Below are 22,001 nucleotides of genomic sequence, written 5' to 3'. Positions count from 1 at the left end.
ATATTTATTTATTACAATTTAAAAACATGCTCTTGAGTACTTTTGGGAGATAAGGGACTATAGAGTTTAAAATAAAACTGCCCGATGGCTCAACCATCAGACAGTTAAAAAAAAAAATACAGCTATCTTATTATTATTTTTTAAATTTAAATATATGTTTTGGATTACATTAGTTTATCTTCACCTTGCTACTTTCCAGTTTGTTTATGTCCCCTATTAATTGATTGATTGATTGATTGATTGATTTATCCCTTTAGCAAATACTTAGTAAGCATCTGTTATGAACATCTTCTATGTTCTAGGCACAGTGCTAGTCCATGAGGACTTAACAAGTTACATTAGAGTATGATTTCTACCTTTATGAGTGTCACAAAGAGATGGAATAAACGTACTATTATCATGGAATCACCCTCCACTCTCCACAATGCAAGGCCTTTGTATGAGTACACTTAACCGCTGACTTTGCGAGTGAAGGTGAGTCAGTGGTCTCGTCCCTCACTAGACTGCGAGGCTATGGAAACCAGGAGTGACCGTGTCTTATTTATCTTGATCCCCACTTCCATCCCTAGAGCAACTAAAATGATCACTGTTGCCTTTTTGACTACAGAACTAGAACCATGAATGCCAGTTAATGGTTAAAAACCAAAACAGTATGGTGGACCTGGGTTCAAATGTTGGCAGCACTACTTAGTGGTGGCAAAAGCCTGGGCTGTCTTGGTGTCAGTGTTGTTTCTTTATAAAACGAAAGCTAATAATTCCTACCTTGTGGGTTTTGTTGAGGGAGAAGTAAAAACTGAATGCTATCTATTGAAATTGCTTTGCATTTGTGGCAACACATGGTAAACACCTATACTAATAAGGTGGGTTTCTTTCCCAGAACTTTAGGGACTAGTGGGGGCTGCAGATCTGTGCACTGAAGGGTTTCAGGCTTCATGATGGAAAGTTTCAGAGTATAAGTTTTTCATGGAAATAGGAGGGACAACATTTACAAGGCTAGAAAGGAGATTAGAAGAGGTGTCAGCACTAGAGAAGATATTTGAAAGGAGTGTTCAGTATTAGGTTTTCTGCTGGCTGTGATATTGAGGGAAACAGGACAGAGTATGGTAAGGATGGCATAATTTTGGAGTAGAAAGAGCAGAGTGTGGAATAGCCAGGTGGGCATAATGGCTTGTAAGCAGCTGGTTGGTGGCAAGGGGGCCAGGTGGCATGCAGTGGGAGGAAAGGCCAGAGAGTGTACAGGTTTAGCAAGTGCAAAGCCTCAGGTGACCTATGAGGAGCTGACAAACAGAACCACTGACGGGCTTGAGGTTTCAAAGGGATGTGAAGAGATAGTCATGCTTTTGGTGATGGCTTAGGTAAGGTGCAGGAAGGGGCAGCTAGAGAATGCTGCAGTCTTCCAGGGAAGAATTAAGATGGGTAAGGAAGATGTGGTCCATATACACTATGGAGTATGATGCCTCCATCAGAAAGGATGACTACCCAACTTTTGTAGCAACATGGACGGGACTGGAAGAGATTATGCTGAGTGAAATAAGTCAAGCAGAGAGAGTCAATTATCATATGGTTTCACTTATTTGTGGAGCATAACAAATAGCATAGAGGACATGGGGAGTTAGAGAGGAGAAGGGAGTTGAGGGAAATTGGAAGGGGAGGTGAACCATGAGAGACTATGGACTCTGAAAAACAATCTGAGGGTTTTGAAGGCACGGGGGGTGGGAGGTTGGGGTACAGGTGGTGGGTATTATAGAGGGTACGGATTGCATGGAGCACTGGGTGTGGTGAAAAAATAATGAATACGGTTATGCTGAAAATAAATAAATTTAATTAAAAAAAAAAAGAAGTAAGATGGCCAAGGGCAAGAAAAGGGCAGTACTGATGCTGATGAAGAGACAGACTAAAGAGCCATCAAGAAGGAACCCACAGAACTCAGTAGCTAAATGGAACATGGGGCTCAAGGGAGCGGACATTGAATGAGTCACTAATGCTCTTCGTGCCCCATCCACATCTCCATTATGGGGTCATTCTCAAGAATGCCATGAGGCCTGGCTGCTGACAATGCACTCCTTTTTTGGAGAACTGCCTTGAGCCATTGAAAACCCCCTTGCTGGAAATGCCTGGGAAGTGAGGCAACTTCCTCCACCAAGGGGCAGCCCACAGCCAATGACTGACAAACATAGGTGTACACTTGGCCCCCTTGCCCCGGCGTGAAACAACCCTGTGGTGTCACTTATGCTGCTGAGCTCCCCAGGGATCAGGCTAGGAGGTAGACCTCCGCCGAATCCCATCTTTGCATGGCCTCTTCCTTAGCATTTTCTCGATGAATCACTTCCCTTCTCAGGCCTGGGCAAATGGATAGACAATGGTGCCCTACTTGAAGCTAGAAGATGGGGGTGGCAGAGGATCCCTCTGCCAAGTCTGTTCATGTAAATACAGTGCAGTATAAGTATATCTGCCTATGTCATGTGTGCTTTACACTCATGGAGCCTAAAAGGAGAAAGCACTATCTGGAACATGTGCATACTTGTATTTAGGTCTTTGACCAAATGTGAATTGATGGCTTTATCTCTGGCATTTAGAGGAAATGGAGAAATATCCCTATAAGTCCCAAGTCTGCGATGCCAGTGTCTGTGTAGCAGTGGCCTCCAATCAAGTGCTGGTTTTGCCATTTGATGGTGGTTTTTCCATTGGGTTAGATCGCCCTGCCTCGCTGAGACTACTGATCTCGATTCCCCAGATGGAAAAACAATGTTTATCTCACATGATACTTAAATTAGCTAATACATGTTTGTGTTCATACTGCAGCCTGTGGTTCTGTGAGTACAAGCTATTGCCACAGCAAACGTGATGCTAGGACAACAGTGATGCCCACTGGGGACTATAGGTTTCTGAGGCTTTGATTTACCTCATCGAAGTCAGCAATGATTTCATTCAGCAGGCGCAGGCACTCCACTCCTTGGTTATTCATTTCAGTCTGAGAGTAAAAGTCTGCAAACCCCGGGATGGAGGCAAACATCACCCCGACGGCATCATAGGATTGAGAATACAGCTCCTGCATGGGGAGACACACAGAGGGAGCCAGAAACGGTCATCAGCAGTGAGGGTCTGTGGCGATGCTCCCCCATGAGCATGTGCACCTGGACCCACGTACAGGTGTCCATGGAGAGGACAGAGAATGAGGCTCTGACACTATCATGTCAACACGGTAGCCACATGTCCTGGGGCCATTGACAATTCATGGTCTCCAGCCATGGCTGGGCCACGAGTTCTGATTGTAGATCCTTTGTCCTTGGTCAGTTTCCTTCTCTGTTTTCCTAGCAATGAGTCTAAACCCTCACCATTGTCCCTAACTTCACTCCCCACTCGATTCCTTTCAAGAAATGATCTCATCTCTTACCTCTGTGGCAAAAACTAGGGCTCTTGGCAGTGACGCAGCTCTGTTCCAATACTCATACTTGTGCCTATGTTCATATTTATTTTCATTCCTTCTGCTTCCGTTGCAGACAGTGCATTCTCCTTCTGCTGAAGGTCAACGTTTCTACTGGATGTCTTGGCAGCTCTTGCTTCTAACTTCTTCAGCAACTTCCTCTTGCAGTGATCTTTTTCTTTACTCCTTCTCTTCCTCCACCTCTTTCTCCTCGGCACCCCTCCCCTCTTCAAATGTCCCCCATATGGAATACTATGATGGGCCCTGGAACCTGAACACACCTGGAGCCACCCACCCATCTCTTCTTCTCTTTGTGCAAACTTCCCAAGTGAGTTCCCTCCATTGCCTCTCCCCACCCTGGCGATGTTCACTCACATGTCAGGCTGAGATGAAATGACTCTGGAGTGGGTTAAACTGCCAGCCAAAGTGGAAAAAAAATCACCACATGGGTATCGTTTCATGCCTTCTGTGCAGGCCAGTGGGGTCATCCCTCCCAAGACCACGAGTCTCTGGACTTTTTCCTTGTTTCAGTGATGCCGCCTATGTGTTCCTTATGTCTGGCTCCTTCAGAGATGCCTTTTTGGAGCTTACCTTCCATCGGAAATGTTGATGATGGCTGTGGTTCTGTCCTTGACCCACAGCCAGGTCCAGAGTTCACACACTTATCCGGGCCATCTCGTTTACTCTTAACCTTTCTCCGACATTCAGGTGGGGCAGCCTCTGAACTCCTGTCTTCAAGTCAGCTCCCACTCTTGGGCTTCCAGCTACTGGACCCCAAGGTGGGTTGGTCCTCAAGCTATAAATGCCACACCCAAATGCTTCTCCTCTCCGCCTAAACCTGCCCCCTCATGCTCTCGGTGGGTGGCACCAGTGTCTCTGAGTCATCAAGGTTAGAGATGCGCAGAGATGCCTTGACACCTTCTTCTCCATTATGTCCAGATTTAGTAGATTGCCACCTTCTGCTGGCTTTCTTTTTGTCTCAGATATTTTTTCTGCCCCTCCTGCCCAATGGCTACCCATCTTCCTCCCCACACTGGGTTCCTTGACTTGTCTTGTCCCATCCCAAAGCATGTTTCCCATGGTGGCCACAGTAATTGTTTAAAGACAGAATATTGACCATGCCTCCTCCCATTCTTAAAACCTGCCAGTGGCCCACAACTGCCCTCAGGATGAAGCTCAAACACCATGCCCTAGCCTCCACCTTTCTCTTCAGCCTCATTGCCTGTGATTCCCTGCACCGGACCTCATGTTCCAGAAACAGCGAAGCATTGTACTCCTATGTACTCACCGTAGTAGATGCTGCAGGTCTCCTGACTGATGGTTTCTATCCCCCAAGTCCAGCTGTGGGCTCTTGCGTAGCTTTGCATGGAGCTTTTCTCTGACCACTAGAGGGCACTCTGCCCCCGCGAGCCGCGGGCTCACCGCTCCAGGAAGTTAATGTCCCTGGGGAGCTGCTCTCAACCACTGACTGATGGCAATTGTCTTGTGGTCCTCGGCTCCTTCACTCATTGGGCCAGGCAGCTGTGAGGTATGCTTTTGACTTGTCCCTGAATTCCCAGTGGGATTGAGCTGCAGTCGCCCACAGAGGAACCTTGTCTGATAGTGCCGCATTTAGCCCTTCTCTTGCTTCTCATTATCCTGCCTGCCGGGGCTTCCTGGAACCACCTCCAAGTGAAATACTTTCACTCAAATCCTTGTCTCAAGGTCTGCTTTTGGAATTGCGCACGTGTGCGCGCGCGCACACACACACACACACACACACACCTCACACTTCAATGCTTTGATTCCTACCGTCTGCCTCTTCATTTAGTGTGAATTCTGTGAGGCAAAGACCCCATGCCATTCACCATAGTGCCCTCTAATCACCCAGTTCATATTTTCTGGAGGCCTGCACTATCAGGCGTACTGTCTCTTGCATCTGGTACAAGGTAAATGCTCTAACGTGTTGAAACTAATGCCTCCCTGGTCTTTGCAGGAAACAATAAAGTTAACCAAGTGCTTTCATATGAATTCAATGATTTAATCCTTGCAGTGATCCTGTGAAATAGGCACTGATTCTTATTGCCACTTTACAGATAAGGAAAATGAGAGAGAGATAGAGAGAGAGGGGTGGGGGGAGAGAGATTGAGGAGTTAAACTGTTGTTTTGTTCTAGATCATACCATTAGCAGTGGAAGAGCTGGGGTTGGAAGACCTCAAGGACCCTCCTCACTCTGCACACTTGGGCTCTTCTTCTCTGGCTTTCATGCCCTTGGTCTGAGAAAGATGGTGTCCCTGATTCAAGATCAATCAGTCTTGGGCTTCAAGTGTGGATGAATCTGAGTGAATACTTTCATGAGTCCTTGTCCAAAAGAGCACAGGCTGGTGGTGACTCGCTGCACGGAGTTGGGCTGGGCAGGGTGTGAGGAGAGCAGATTGTGGCCAAGGAGCTGAGCCATGGCACCTGGCTTTCTAAGGGGTGTCCATTCACCTTGGCCTTGAACAGTGGAGTGATACCCCAGAAGGAGACTTACTCTCTGTTGTATCTGACTCCTCCAACTGGCTGTGATTTGGAGCACAAAAAATCCATTTGTTACATATTGTGTTAATTTGTTCAGGCTACCATCACAAAGTGCCACAGACTGGGTGGCTTAAACACCGAAATTGATTCTCCCACTGTTCTAGATGCTACAAAGTCTAAGATCAAGGGTCAGCAGAGCTGTTTTTTCCTGCGGGCTCTCTCCTTAACCTGGAGATGCCATCTTCTTCCCATGTCCTCACATGATCTCCCCTCTGCTTGTGTGTCCTAATCTCCTTTTACAAAGACACAGTCAGAGTGGATTAGGGCCGTGCCCTAATGGCCTCATTGGAATGTAATTACCTCTTTAAAAATCCCATCTCTAAATACAGTTGCATTCAGAGGTACTGGGGGATTAGGACTTCGACATATGAATCGGGGGAGACACAGTTCGGCCCATAACACTCATTATTTCTATTTTCTGTTTAAAACAGAGAGAAAATAGAATACCCTACCAGCGCCTTCTGAAATCCAGTCTGTAATGACCCAGTGGGCCAGCTTGCCTCCCACTTCTGCCTGGTGATCTATAAATGCCACTGGGATATAAAGGCGGGTCTCCAGGGGTTTCTCATCAATCATTTATCTGCCTGCGTCTTCTCACAAATCCTAGCTTCTCCCAGCCTCTTCTTGGTTTTTCTTTCTCAGCTTCTGCCGACAATCAGAATGTTCCGATTGCTTATATAACACAAACAATGCTAATAATGTCAGCTACATCTATGGGGAGCTTCCTGTGTGACAAGCCTTACACAGAAGGCTGCACACACATCACCGTGTTGAGTGCTCACAAGCCCGGACTTAGATATAGTTAAGATCCTGGTGTGTACTTGAAGGGAAACTGAGGCACATAGCCGTAGGTAATTTACCCAAGACCCCCGGTTAAGAGACGGAGGTGGAATTCATCCCCTGCCCAGGCCGTCTGACTCCAGAGCCATGCTGCCACTGCTGCTATTAATGTCAATAAGCAGACACCAGGGCTGCAACCACCACCCCAATAACAATACTTATACTCAGGGTAATGCCTATGAATAAATATCACTGGGACTGGAAACTGGATCTGGTAAGTCCTTCTGAATGGATGGTTGATTTGACATGTGGTGTTGGGTTCCTGGAGCATAAACTTCAAGACCTAGGACCTGAGTTCAGATCTTGACTCTGTTGCATCCTATTGGAGTGGGGTGGGAGGAGTCTCAGTCCTCTTTGTCTGATGCTAACTGGTGAAGAAAGTGGCTATAAGGAACAAAATCTAGGACAGTGGCCTTTCAAGTGAATCAGATGGTATATCTATACTGAACCCACCTTGCTCTGGGCTGCATTGAGCACTTCATGTGTTCTCCCCTTATTTAATTCCCACATCGACTCAGCAAGGGCTGTATTATTTGCTGTGAATCAGATGAGGAACTCAGAGATGCTGGGTAAGCTGCCCTAGGTCACACAGCTAGTTAATAAGAAAGATGGAATTTGTGTGCACACAAAGGAGGTGAGGGGTTGGAGGGGGCATGGAAGAGTGCCAGCCACCTGCCTACACCTTTAAAGACAATCCCATTGTTCAACACTCCCCAGTCAACCACTTTGGGTATGCCATCTGTTTCTTGCTATTTTGGGCTCAAAGAACATAAGAGCACTGTAAACTGGGGAGGGATTGATGAATATAGAAAAGCTATTATTGTTCTATCGTCCTCTGGTCTGGGCTTCATAGAGGATGTTGAGCATATGCACAGTCCCTGTTCTGCCCAGATATCAGGATGAAGACTCAGTCGGTTCTTGGCTCAGGGCACCCAGGCCTGTCTGGCTCCAGGTCCTCGGTTTCTTATACTGAGTTAAGCCACCTCGCTGCAAGGGAGGAACAATGTCTGAGGCTGGTTGACTTTATTAGTAGCCTCAGGTTTCTGTGAGAACATCACTGCCGTGGAGAGACCCTCCAGTGTCAACCCCACCTCCTTCACCTACTCTGTTTTCTTACTCAGCTTCTTCTGTCCACCAAGGACTAATCACTACTGGGCACTATCCTGTATGTTTATTCACATTCATGTCTATCTGTCCATGAAAATGCATGCTCCATATTGGCAAGGAGTTTTCTTTTTCTTTGTTCAATGTTTGATCCCCAGGATCTAGAACAACACCCGGTACATGGTTTCCCTCAATAAATACATGCTGAGTGAATGAGTGACTGAGTGTATGAGACAGTGAGTGGGGGATTGGGATTGCAAAGGAACAAAAAGATAATCATGGCTCACCCTTATCAAAAACAATAGCAACAACTCAGTGTGCTCCTAAAATGGGCCAAGCACCATTTAGATGCTTTATGCAGAATTACTTATGGAAACATTGTGGCAATTGGACCAAGTTGCAAAAGACTGTTACTTTGTAGGTGAGGAAAGTGAGGTCCAGAGGGATTCATCCCTTGCTCAGTTCCACAGGTAGTAGGAAGAGGAGATGGGATTGAATCAAGGGCATCAGGCTTTTGAGAAAACCACACAGCCTGTCTATACTGAACCCACTGCACCAGGCTGTGCTGGGCCCTTAAAATGTTCTTTTTCAATTGGGTTCTCACACTAAATTCAGCAAGAGTCTCACACTGAAGTCATGAGGAATTATTTCCTCACGAATCTGATGAAAAATAAATGGATTCAGAGAGGTTGGGTGAGTTACCCTAGGTCACACAGCTGGTGAGTGACAGAGAGGGAATGTGTGCTGTATGCACTTTGTGGCACCCAGGACACCTGCTCTCATTAGTGTTCATTCTGCAGGTCTTTGAAAAGCTACAAAGGGCAAGTGGGCTTCCTGGGACTCAGCAATAATCTACTCAACACTGATGACCCAGTCCAGGGTCCTCATCTGTGAAAAAGTCCCTGCCCTGGGTTGGTGAGCACTAATCTAAACCAAAAGTCCATCAGACTAGCAGAAGCTGCCAGAACCTTTGTGGGGGGACATAGCCAGAACCAACTGGACAGTGTGTCCCAGGGGGCAAGGCTCTGTCCACGACCCTGTGTTCAGATGGTTTGAGTCAGTGTTTGTCACTGCTGCCCCTTCTCTCCCACTCATGCCCTAACAGCAACATGGGACAAAACGCAAGACTTAGCTCTTCAGTTGCACAAACGTGGGTGTGATTCAAGCTCAGTACTCACCACCTCTGTGTTCTCACTTCTCAGAGCCCCACTTTCTTCTACAAATGGGGATAATCATGCTTACTTGTGAGCAGTGCTGTGGCTGCAAACTCATAATGTCCAGACCTGAGCCTTGCAGCGGTTCATATCGTGGCTCTGATTTGTAGCAAGAAGTGGAGCTAAGGAGGCCTCTCACAAGAACAAACCAGGATGTTGGGAGTTCCTGCAGGTGATAGCATTCCTGCCTCTGCCTGTGTCACCCCTTCTCATGTTACTCTGTCTGTCTGTCTATCTCTCTCTCTCTCTCTCTCACACACACACACACACACACATGTACACACTGATCTTGCCAAACCCCAGAGGCATGGTTGGGGCAGTGCAGCACAGAGGCAAGGAATCCTCGTGGCTGGATTTGACTCACAACATTGCTTACATACAGGGAGGCACGTCACGGCCCTCTCTGGGGCTCTGAGTCCTCGTCAATAATATGGGGTGATGAACTCTCCTCTTAAAACTGTAGCTAGAACGAAAGATATTTACTTCAATGGCCTATCTCAGTACCGGGCATGCAGCAGGTGTTCTGTAATGGTTATTTACAGGGTGAGCATTCTCTAGGCTATGTCAAAACTTTGTGGTTAAGCCTGGTCAACTGTGAACTATTTAAGTATTTAAAACCTGAAATATGAATCTCAGATCTGTGCCCCTGAAACCACACATTATGTGTTAATAAAAAAATAAAACCCCAAGTAAGCATGATAAGACATTGGATTGAACATGTCTTCTATGATTAAGGCTGAACCTGTCATTTATTTTGCTCAGTGGAGGTTCGGCCTAGATCACAGCTGGTGACCTCAGTATCTCTGGGTGGTTTCCTTCCTTTCAGGATAAAGCCAGTATACTCCTGCTCTTCCCCCTGGTCCCACGTATCGCATTGTTTGGGTGTTCTAATTGAAAAGCAGCTTTCTTTTCATTTCTCTTCTGGCTTTTCCTCTGAGGCCTCCAGGGTTTCACCTGCTCCTTTTGGTGGTCATGGTGAGTGCACAGCAATAGTCTCTTTGATTTCTTTGATTCGTCAAGAAGTTTTTGCAACAAAGCCCTGATCTTAGGGAGCCTTGAGAAAAGCAGGCCTGAAGCTGATTCCAGAGAACCTCCATCTGTCGAGGAGGGTGGGCTGTGCTTGGATGTGCATCCAGGACACCTCCAGGGTCCTAGTGCATCAAGATCATTCAAGCAGCAGCTTATTCATTGCCTTTACTTCTCTTCCACTGATCTTGCTGTGGTGGCTTGGGTGGGAAATGGACCCTGGGGGGAGGGGACTTCTCCTAGTTCTACCCTCAGGCAAGGTTCACAAACCCAAATGTCTTCAGCCGATCAGCAGATAACGTCAATGGTAACATCTTACCCACAGAGTGAGAAGACGCTGGAGAGCTGACTCCATGGAAACACAGAAAGGCATGAATAAATGCGTGTAAAACTCAAATTTCAATCCATTCTCATGATGGAGCTCGCATGAAGTCCATCTTACAGATGAGGTACCCGAGGCTGGAGAAGTCCTGCATAGACTTCATGGTGCTAGGCAGTCTGGGTGGCCTGGCACTCTTGGGTAGCATGGTCTCCATTCTCCAGGGCTCATGCAAGGGCAGGGGGATTCTCCCAGAGCTCAGGACCAGTGTGTCCAACTGCACCCCTCCCACCACCACTGTTCCTCCCAGCTGGACAAGCCTGGGCTCACCTCATTGTCTCTGTCTTTCTCCAGGAAGTGGCGGGCCACGTGGCTGGGTAGAATGTTCCGGAGCATGTTCTCATTGTGTTCCCTTAGCTCCTTCATCTCATTGATCTCCTCTTTGGCCTGTACTCGCCAAAGGAAGTCAAGGCGGGCTGTGTACTCTAGCTGTTGTGTGTGGGAGAGAAAGAGAAGGAATGGGTGAGCTCCCGGGGTACAGGCTCAGGCACACAGGGTGAGAGGGGGAGAATGCTTCTGTGGAACCCTTCACAAACAAAACAGAGCCTCAGCTGAACATGCTGGGGGCATTTTGCCCAATGCCAAGAGATTGGAGGGTGATTCGACTCCACAGGGCTGTGGACCTTCCCTTCCTACCATTAAGACACCTATGATTTTGTGATTGTGTGACTCTCTGGGGATGACTCTGTCATCTACTAGATTATAGGTGCTGTGAGTTCAGGAGTCCCTTCATCTGCTCAATGATCTCCTTACCATGGAGCACCATGGCAGGCACATGGGAGGTGCTCCATCAGTATGTGTGGACTCCACAAGTAAATTCTGATAATGAGGCCGGCCAACACATAGATGGTGGTTGCTACATACCAGCAACATTTATTGTCTATTCAAACCAATAAACATCCATTCATTCCCTTCATCACACAACAGCCTGGATGGGGAGGTATCATTATCAACCCTTATCTTATAGATGAGAGAATCAAAGCGAGCAGGGTTGAGTGACTTGACCAAAATCGTGAGTGGGGAAGTCAGGGCTGGAACGAACTCCTGAGTCTGAGCTCTTCATCACGAGGCAAGAAAAAGAAGTGAATGAGAGCATCATGGATTCTAAGTTGAGAGACAAATGTGGCTTAGGGTCCTGGTCCCACATTCAAACGTTGTAAACTGGACTCGTGACTTTATCACAGATTCTTTATCTCTACAACTGGGACGAACACCCATGAGCATGTGGGACTGGAAGGAGAATTATTTAGGGGGTTATAGAGAGGGCACGTGGCCCACAGTAGGTCCTCAACATACATTGTTAGCTTCCCCACGTCTTAGTTTCCCTGCACTGGAGAGCAGACAGCTTGCTTTTAAAGAATCTCTTAAAGCATATTTACCACAGTTTGGGGATACCATTATTTCCAACTCTTTTTTTTTTTTTTTAGAATTTATTCATTTAGGGCTGCCTGGGTGGCTCAGTGGGTTAGAGCCTCTGCCTTCAGCTCAGATTATAATCCCAGGGTCCTAGGATCGAGCCCCTCATCGGGCTCTCTGCTCAGCAGGGAGCCTGCTTCCTCCTCTCTCTCTGCCTGCCTCTCTGCCTACTTGTGATCTCTGTCTGACTTGTGATCTATCTGTGAAATAAATAAATAAAATATTAAAAAAAGGATTTTATTCATTTATTTGTCAGAGACAGAGAGAGAGAGAGAGAGAGCGAGCGCACAAGCAGGTGGGGGGAGGGCAGAGAGAGAAGCAGGCTCCCTGCTGAGCAAGGAGCCTGATGCGGGGCTTAATCTCAGGACTCTGAGATCATGACCTCAACCTAAGGCAGATTTTTAACTGACTGAACCACTCAGGTGTCCCTATTTCCAAGTCTTTTTAACTATTGAAATGGACAATATGTTGTGCGGCCAAACATATGATGCGATGCCTTGAATTCAAGGGTTTAAAACATTCAGCTAGTTTCTTTCCTTTGTCTTACATGAAAGTCTCAGGGGGTGGTAAAAATATGGAAAGACAGAGGCACAAGATTACCCCTTCAGCAGAATTTGTAATAGCAAAAGCTGGAAACAACCCAGGTGTTCATTTTGTTGGCTGAAGAAACTATTGTATATGACTACAAGGAAGAAAAAAAGAAAGGAAAATGATTTCTCTATACTTTGATGAACTAGTCCCCAAGGTAGAGAAAAGCATGTAGAATATTCCACCTTTGATCTACAAAAGGATTGCCTATGTCATGGATGGAACTGGAGGGGATTATGCTAAGTAACAGAAGTCAGTCAGAGAAAGAAAAATACCGTATGATTTCATTCATAGGTGGATTCTGAGAAACAAGTCAGATGGAAGTATGGGAGGGGAAGGAAAAATAAAATAAGATGAAAATATATAGAGAGGCAAACTTTAAGAGATGCTAGACTATAGGAAATAAACTGAGGGTTGCTGGTGGGGAGGTGGGTCAGGGGATGAGGTAACTGGGGATGGGCATGAAGAATGATGTAACGAGCACTGGGTGTTATATACAACTGATGTGTCTCTAAATTCTACCCCCGAAACTAATCACACACTCTATGTTAATGAAATTGAATTTAAATAAATAATTAAAAAATAGAAAAGGGGGCATTGACTTCTCTCTCTGTCCACATGTATATATTTTCTTTACTTATTGAAAAATAGAAGAATAAAAGGTCAAACATAAAAACTCATTACCGAAGAGACGAGGTAGGGAGGGAGAAGAGTGGAGAAATAGGGATAGAATTTAAAGTTTTAAAATTAAATTTTGTTTTATAAACTTGGCTGTTGAATTGTGGAAACATTTTTCTTAAGTACAAAGCTAAACAGATGTTAAAAAAAAAAAAAACTCGGTAAGAAAACAGACAGAAGACAAACAGATGAATCTATACATATAACCACACCAAGGGGAAATATTCCAAATGTCTTTAACATAATAATTTGATGACCCATTTGTAGAAGGAAATATTCTGAGGATAAAAAGAACTCAGAAAGAATCTCAAAACCATTTCCAGCAATTGTATTGTTGGTGGTAGTGTCTATCATTACTCTTAGACTCCTGGAAGTGAATTACAGGATGAAGCAAATAGGTAATTGGATTGGTGTCACTGAGACCTGGTATTTCTGGGAAGGGAAAAAGGACATGCATATCTAATGATGGATCTAAGCCAAAAGTCAATAAGTGTCACTATGAACTCATGGTATGTACATATTTCCTACCTTGGCCCACTGATAAAAAAAAAGCCTAGAAATAATGAAAATCTAGTAGTAGCAGACACTCCCAGCATCTAGATTGTGGTTTCAAAACATCAATTCTTACTAAAATGACCTCACACTCTTTGCAGAAATGGCTGAAGTTTAGGGCAGGAAACATACGATCCTGGACCATTTTTTGTTTTTCACATCAGAAAGTAAGAACATCCCCAGAGATGATGGGGGTTGTATGAACAGGCACCCATGTGTCAAAGATGTGACAAATCAAGCTTTAATAAGGATAGTGATTGCAATGGATTGAAACACAGGGACTCTGGTAGCATGCATCAGTTCACAATGACACTTAAGACACACGACTGCATTGATCATCTCTGGATGGTGCTTAGGGACAGACTGACTGGGAAACTTACAGGGAATGCAGTTACAGCGAAATAATTAAGCATTTATCCTGCCTTTGCCTTATGAGCTGTACCTGGAGGAGTAAGCTCTTCTCCAAACTGTATTCTGGCTAATGACTTGCGGACTATGGATAGAATCAAGCTATTACCACCTATAAAATTAATGAATAGAGGCTATTCTTATCAATAGCTAGCTGCTAATAGGAAAAAAAAAAAGATAAGCAGATATTACATGGCTGTTAAAAGTAACTCACAAAACCAGCCAACAACGTATTTTTTTTTCTCACCAAGTTTCTAAACATAACTACCAATACAGGAAAAACAATGGGCAGAGGAATCTGTTAAAAGCTCGGAGAGATGCAATCAACAAAGTCTAAACTGGGAAGCATTATAGAAGTCGGATGACTTTCACAAAATGTTGCCAGAGAGAAAAGATGGAGAGTAATCTTATAAATTAACAGACTTAAGAGATATCAACCAATGGCAATACACGGATTTTATTTATGTATTTGTGACCCAAATCACATAAACAAACTTAAAAATATAATTATGAGCCAATTAAGAAATTGAAACAGTGCCTAGAGGCTTGACAATGTCAAAGAGACACCATTTTCTTTTTAAAAGTGTCTAATAGCATTGTGATTAGGTTAAAATTCTCTATCTTGATTGGATGCATACTGAAGCATTTGCAGATGAAATGACAGAACATCTGGAATTTGCTTCAAAATAATTGGGAAGGAGTGATGAGAAAAATGAATAGGGAGGTAGGTGAGAAAAGACACAAGAGTTAATGATTGTTGAAGTTGTGAGACTACTATGCACTTCATAAACTTTTATATATGTTTGAGATTTTCCATAAGATCAAAAAATGATTAGAGGCAGCGGGTTGCTGAAGAGAATGCCGGTCTTGCCCATTTTGCTGTGTGAACTTGGGAAAGTCATTCCACTTCTTGTGTTTTGGTTCTCCTTCTAAAAAAATTAAGGATAATAGTCTCCATGATGTCTAGTTCAAGAGGCACAGATTATTATATGGATCTATTATATGGGCCAAATTACATGATGCATGCAAAAAAATCCTGAAATGTCTAAATTATAGATTTATAAGATACTACTGCAACTTAAGGCAGCAGGGGATAAGAGCAGATCAAGGCTGTGCATTTGCTTTTTTCCTTCCAGATTCAAGAGCATTGAATTTTAATTTGCCAAGTTTCAGGACAGTATTTTCTTATCCAAATGAGATGCTTGTTATCTCCCTTAAAAGTGCATGCTTGGTTGAAGCAGGAGATCATTTTCAATGTATTTTCTATTGAGAACCTTTCGTTTGGTTGAATTCAGCTCGGAAACACAGGTAGGGAAATCTGGAGTCCTGCAGTCGATTTCAGCCAGGATTTTCCAGTTACAAGGTAAGAATGCACTTTGCGTGTCAGCCAGGCAATGGCTGGTCACTGCATTGAAGGCATGTCCATACGGAGACTCTAAATTCGAGGACAGCTCTGACTCTTGCCAAAACAAATCTCATGCAGGCAGGCATTGTCTATTATTCAATCTCTGGGGGAGGAAAGTAGGCCCTTCCAGTTTACAAAAGATCTAGTGTACTGTGCACCTACTATGTGCACGGTGCTTGGCATACAAAGATGATTTGCTCTCAGCTCAGAGGTGAAGGCAGAAGAACGAAAGACAGAGGAACGTGTTAAGGAAAGAGCATTTCAGCCCAGTGGTTAGAGCAGGCGTGGACAGCAAGGCAAAGTGCACAGAAGGCACACAGAAGCTTTGAAAGGGAAAATCTTCACATTTGCTCAAGAACTGGCAATGGATTTGGAAGTGTAATCTCTTTCTTGATTTTTACCAGACTATTAGGGAACTGGCTCTATGAGAAGGGTACCCAGGGAACCAACACATGTTGTTCAGAAGCTTCATGCCAGGCTCTCAGCACAGGGTGAGAGTTAACACTGGCCCAGCTCTTGCCCTGGACCAGGCCCTGTTCTCAGCACTTCCTCTGCTGAAGCTCATCCAGTCACATGACTCAACAAGGTGGGTATTTTGTTATTCTCATTTCACAGGTGAAGAAATGGAGTCACACTAAGGCAAAGTCAACTGCCCAAGGGCTCCCAAGCGGAGACTGGCTCTGAACTCAGGACATTCTGATGCCAAGCTATGACTTGACCCCTGCATTATACGTACTTGACCTCATGCAGCCATTCTTCAATGCCTCCTAGAGAACTTTTATCCTTTTCATTTTGTTGGTAAAGATGGGGCAGCTCTAGGGGCTTGAGTTTCTCAATGTCACCCATCCTTCCAGTGACATGGCTGAGACTCAAATTTAAGACCATTTGGTTCCAGGGGCACCTGGGTGGCTCAGTTGGTTAAGCATCTGACTCTTGATTTCACCTCAGGTCATGATCTCAGGGTCATGAGATGGAGCCCTACGTCAGGCTCCATGCTGAATGTAGAGCCTGCTTGAAATTCTCTCTCCCCCTCTCCCTGCACCATGCTCCCCACTCCCTCTCTCTCTCCAATGTTTAGAACGTCCACCTGCCTTGGGGGAGGAGGAAGAGATGGTACAGCACTCCCACATGTGTCCAACATGAAATTTCCCAAGTGCTTAGTTACGTAACTTCCTCCATCCCTCTGGAGCTATCTCATTACACACGCTCCCACCAGGCTGCTGCTGTGTACCAGGCATCTACGGGCATTATCCAACCTTTAAAAAAATTGAGGGCCCCTGAGTCACAAAAAGAGAAACTGGTGGAAGCAGGTAGCAGACCCCAGGAGTAGACAGACTTGGTTCAGAGAAATAGGAGCCTGACACAGAAGTGACACAGGTGAGGCAGAAAGACCCCTCTCATAAAGAGAGGCAGGGGCACACGGTGGGGAAAGAATAGACCCGTAAGTTTTGGATTCCTGTTTCTACCTGGTGTTCCTTGTTGGCTTTATGACCTTGGTGACTTGGGGCCAGATGCATAAAAATACTTTCCCTGTTTACCTCAGAGGCCTGTTTTCAAAGTAAAGCATTCATAGCTTATGATTTTTGAAGACCTATTCTGTGGGCAAACACTGGGATTAGTACATTACAATTATATTCTTATCCACTCTTATAACGACCCTATGAGGTAAGGCGGTTACTAGCATACCCGTTTTATAGGCAAGAAAATTGAGACTCAGAAAGTTAAGTAAATTGCTGAAGGTCACATAGCCACTAAGTGGCAGAGTTGGGGTGTGAGTACGTCTCGCCTACTACACAGCCAATTAGCCTGTGACTGCTACTATTATGGGATGTGATTATGTAATTTTAGAGCCTTTTGAAAGTTAAAAAGAAGAAGGGGACATATCAGATGTCACTTAAGCACTTGGATCCTCCCTATGCACAAATATACCCTTACTTTACAAATAATCTTAACATGGTTAGGTTGTCTGTTTCCCGGGACAAAGGGAGCACAGAACAAATTAAATCAGAATGTTAAAAGGGTATTGGGGAAGGGACATTGCCAGGGCACAAAATAATTCCTTATGCTGATAGAGGAGAAAGGAACATCCTTCCTATTGTGAAATGAGCTCCCTCACTCTGAACTTGCTATCAGTTATCTTATGTGTGTGTGGGGGTGTTGCTCACTCATCAGTTTCAAACCTGTGGGATGGAGGGTGGGTATGTTTCTCTGTAGGATCCCCTTGTCTGATTTCATCTTCATAGCCTTCTTAGGGATGGCTGTTTGCATGTCAGACTAAGGGGTTTTCCTCTCTAACCAGAAGCCATCAAGACATGGAAGATATGACCCCAGCTCTAACAGAGAGCTAGAAATACCTAAATATAGGGATTCTGGAAATGGCTAGTTTTTGACTTTGCCTTATTATTTTGCCATGAATTCAGCTCAAATTTAAAACCAAATAAAAGTCACACTGCAAGATTGAGTGCCTGGGACCATTGTGTTGGTGCATGAACTTGTTTCTTTCTCCTGTCTAGAGAAGTGGAAAGGGTGAGCTTTGGAGAATAATCTGGGTTTGAATGGATTCTCCCCCCTGACTAGATGAGTAGCATAATTTTCTTCATCTGCAAAATAGACTGCCAAGAATTACCAATCCCGGTTGTTGGGAGGATGATACCAGATAACAGAGGCACAGAGCTAGAACTTGATACACACTAACACTTCTCCCTGGTCAAGTCTTTATACTTATCTTTCTCCCCCTTGGCTACATGTTGCATCCCCCTTATTACACATAACTTTGTATGTATTTCTAGGTTCTTAGGGATTGGGGCTGTTTCAGGGTTTCTCAGGGTTGATTACCTCCCTGTTTCCATGGTGATTTCTTAGCGCTATGTTTCTATTTCTGCCCTAGCTGAGTCTTCTATTTTGCTTTTCTCCTCTTCTGGTAACTTTTTTTGAAGTGGATGTAGACCAAAGAAAGATGTACTGGGATCCAGGGCAGGGCAGAGAAGCTGGCAGGGGCTGGTTCCACCAGGGAGAGAAAATCTCCCCGGCTGATGAACACCACAGCAGTCATGGTCTGAGTCTGCATGGAGATGTCCTACTGACCACAGCAGGTAAGCCTCCTGGGGCGAAGTCTGGTATCGCACTCCTATGCAGAATAAATTCTTGCCCCAATGACTCAAAAAGTCGTTGGACAGCCTGATTGCTACGTAGCAGGTCCTCTGGGAGACTAGAACCTTTGGGGTCAGGGATGGGGTTTTAGACGGAGCCAGCCGCAGTGCCCACCCCAGATGCTGGCAGAGTCATGCTTCACAGGGAGGTGGCACTGATACACTTTAGGCCCTTTATCTGCTTGGACAAGTAAGGAATGACACACTTTCTATACTTCCATAAGGCAGTGTGCAAAATGCTGCACATGATAATCTCAGACAATTCTCCAAAACGGACGTATCCAGGTGTTACTATCCTATTTCACACTGGAGGAAGACCTCTAAGTTCAGGGAGACAAGCAACTTGCTTAAGGCCACAAACGGAGCGTCAGTGGCTAGACTAGGACCCTGGCTCCAATGATCCTCTCACCTGCAAGATTCCCAAGCCCAGCACACAACTTGTCCTGGGAACGACTCCATGCTGGGAGTAATGGAAATGGGAGAGATCCCGGTCTGCCTCAGGCAGAAATGGTAAGTTTTTATTTGTTTGTTTGTTTGTTTTTCATAACAATGATCTCTTTGAAAGAGATATACCTGAAAGGCATTAAAACATCCTGGCTTGCCAAATCATCTTCTCCAGTTTAGTTTTTTTAAGGTGGTCTTTACTAGGAACCGATTCATTAAGAATCACCACTTCCTGCAAGCAGCTGATGGGTCATTCGCTGCAAGGAAGAGCAGAGGACTCATAGATTGGTTTCAGGGCAATGGGAAATGCCAAGTAGCAGAGGTGAGTTTGAGCAAAGTGTTGGATTACCTGCTGTCCATGGTAGAACACAGCAAGGAGGAACATGGCCATCAGCAGCAGTGATGCCTCCTTGGTCCCCAGGAAATCTCTGTTGGAAGAAGAAAGGAAAGATGACAAGAAGAAAGGCAAGGTTACAACCATCGAGGGACCCCAAGGAGACTCATTAGCAGGTTCAGAAAGAAGCTGGATAAACAGAAAAGAGGGAATATTTCTTGAGCACCCACTAGGCAATAGGGGCTGCTGCCTGAAGGTTTCCACATAGGCTAATTCAGAAATCAGTTGATTCTCCAGGGTATGAGGTCACTTTTGTCACACCTGGTGGAGGAATCTAGAGTCTAACATCTCAACAATGCACTCACATTGATCAAAATGTTTTCCCTTTGTGGAACACTTCCAGACTTCAAAGAGCTTTGAAACTTTCTCATCACAAAAATCCACATGAAGACCAGGATGCCTCCTTTTTCTTTAGATGTTATTCTATTTCAGAGATAGGGTCATGGTGCTGACAGTGTGGCTATGTCTGTTTTAGCTGCTTTCGCTTAGATTCTTAAATTGATTCAATGATTTGGACACTATTTTAATTCTTTCTAAGTTTAAAATTCTTATATTAATTCTATGAGTCAGGCACTGTTATAATCCCCATCTTATTTCTTATATATTTTAATAAAACCTTTGTTCCCTGTGCGTCATCTCCTCCTGGACTGACACCCCTCAACCCCCACCAAATGCTCCATTCACAGTCCTTGTTGGGGCACATGCTGAAGGGTCACTGGTCTGGCCTGTCCTGGGCTCTCCCAGAGATCAAGCTGGAGGGCAGCCGAAGATGGGTAAGCTTATATTTAAACACGGATATCACTTTCAGTCATCCAAGGAATTCAGAAGTTCCAAAAACCCTTGTTCGGTTCTGCATGTTTTCTCTCTTTCATTTCAGCCCAGCACGAAGCCTTTCTCAGGACAAGCAAAACCAGGAGCCAAAAGGTTTGGAAGAAGCAACATTGGACTTTGACTTTGACTATGGACACTGGCAATCTGTGGAAATCAACAGTCCTCTTGACAGGCTTCTGGGGACTAATGAAGAAAACTCAGAATAAAATGTTGTAGACAAATTATCTGTGGGGACATTGGGACTTGCTTTCCATTACTCCTGTTCTTCCCATCTCGGGAGAGGCCCCCATCATCCACTCACCCTGATGCTTGAGCCAAATACAAAACAAACCTAGGAGTCAGCCCTCACCACCCCAATCCTGTCTGCTCTTCCACCCAAATATATCCCCTGTCCCTCCACTCTCTCCATCTCTACCTCTAACCCCTGAGGGCAGCCACCACAGCTTTCAGTAGCCCCCTGCATTGCCTTCCAACATCTATTTCCAACATGCTTTCTGGAATATTCTGTGTCACTAAAACCAGATCATGTCACTCTCTGTTTTATTGCCTCCCAACCAAAAGCACACATATATTCATTAGTGGCTTAACTCTGATGAGGCTTATAGACACAAGGTGCCATCAAAGAGGAAATGCAGCATGTAGGTGGGGGGGATAGAATGGACGCTGACAAGACCAAACCCAGGTGGTCTCGAGCCTTCCCTTTTCTCTCCTCACTGGAGATGAACAGTAGTACTGGGCTCAGGAAATGGGGGCCTGAACCCCGCTGCCAAGACCAGCATCTCATCTAGCTTTATGTTGAAGACCCTCCCAGCTGATCCAGAGTGGGCCCAGTCCAGATCTGCAGATAGAACAAGAACTCAGGAACAGAAATGTGCTTTCTCTTGGGGAGCTCTTGTGCATACGGGAACCCAAGGGGACCAGGATGTCTATGGGCTGGCACAAGATTCCAATTTGTGAATTCCTAGTTCCATCTGCTTTTCCTTGGAGATAAGACGCTAATAATAGATGATACTCATTATTGTGTCTGTCGTCTATAGCCCCAGCAAAAGCACATAATTACTGAGCACTACTGCATACCAGACACATGCTGGGGTATAGAAAATGAAGAAGGCACATTGTTTTTGCCCTCAAAACAGTCCAGGAAAAGAGAGAACCGAACAGATAGATAAGTTCGTAACACAATACACTTCATTGTAAAAATACGTCCTTGTTGCCATGGGAATACATGGGAAGAGAAAGTAACCCAAGATGGATATTCTGGAAACACAGGAGCTGAGTCTTCGAGGGTGGTAGATTTCAGGAGGAAAAGATGGGATAAGCTTTGTAGGTATGGGGCATGTATCTTACTTAGCTAGCTGGTTGAAACCTGCTGGTGCTTGCTCTTGCTCCTGGTGGGGATGCTTGAAATAAAGCCCTCCTTCACACAGCTTCATGGGAATGGGAGACATCCTGCATTTAACTCCTCCTGAGTGTGCCCTCCTGGGATGCCTGCTCTCCCAGGCACTTTTGACATCCTTTTCTTTGTGACGTAGAAGACTTTTTTGGAAGGCCAGCAATGTGTCACTTGCAACACACTTTCAAGGGAAAACA

At 45.1% G+C, this 22,001-nt stretch overlaps 1 protein-coding gene across 4 annotated transcripts in view; it reads right to left on the bottom strand.

Annotated features, from left to right (window-relative positions):
• The window catches only part of ADCY8 (adenylate cyclase 8), a 217,735-nt gene that overhangs the window by 10,252 nt on the left and 185,482 nt on the right, over positions 1-22,001 (bottom strand). For all 4 annotated transcript variants that reach the window (XM_082719720.1, XM_082719721.1, XM_082719722.1 and 1 more), the window contains 3 exons: positions 19,536-19,614; positions 10,817-10,975; positions 2,903-3,049 (listed from right to left, as the gene is read on the bottom strand). In XM_082719720.1, the coding sequence (XP_082575846.1) occupies positions 2,903-3,049; positions 10,817-10,975; positions 19,536-19,614 (385 nt within the window). The remainder of the gene's footprint in view (positions 1-2,902; positions 3,050-10,816; positions 10,976-19,535; positions 19,615-22,001) is intronic.

Source organism: Mustela nivalis (assembly GCF_964662115.1).
Source record: "Mustela nivalis genome assembly, chromosome: 2".
NCBI lineage: Eukaryota > Metazoa > Chordata > Mammalia > Carnivora > Mustelidae > Mustela > Mustela nivalis.
Note: the sequence above shows the minus strand (reverse complement) of the source record. Positions and strands in the feature narration are given on the sequence as shown.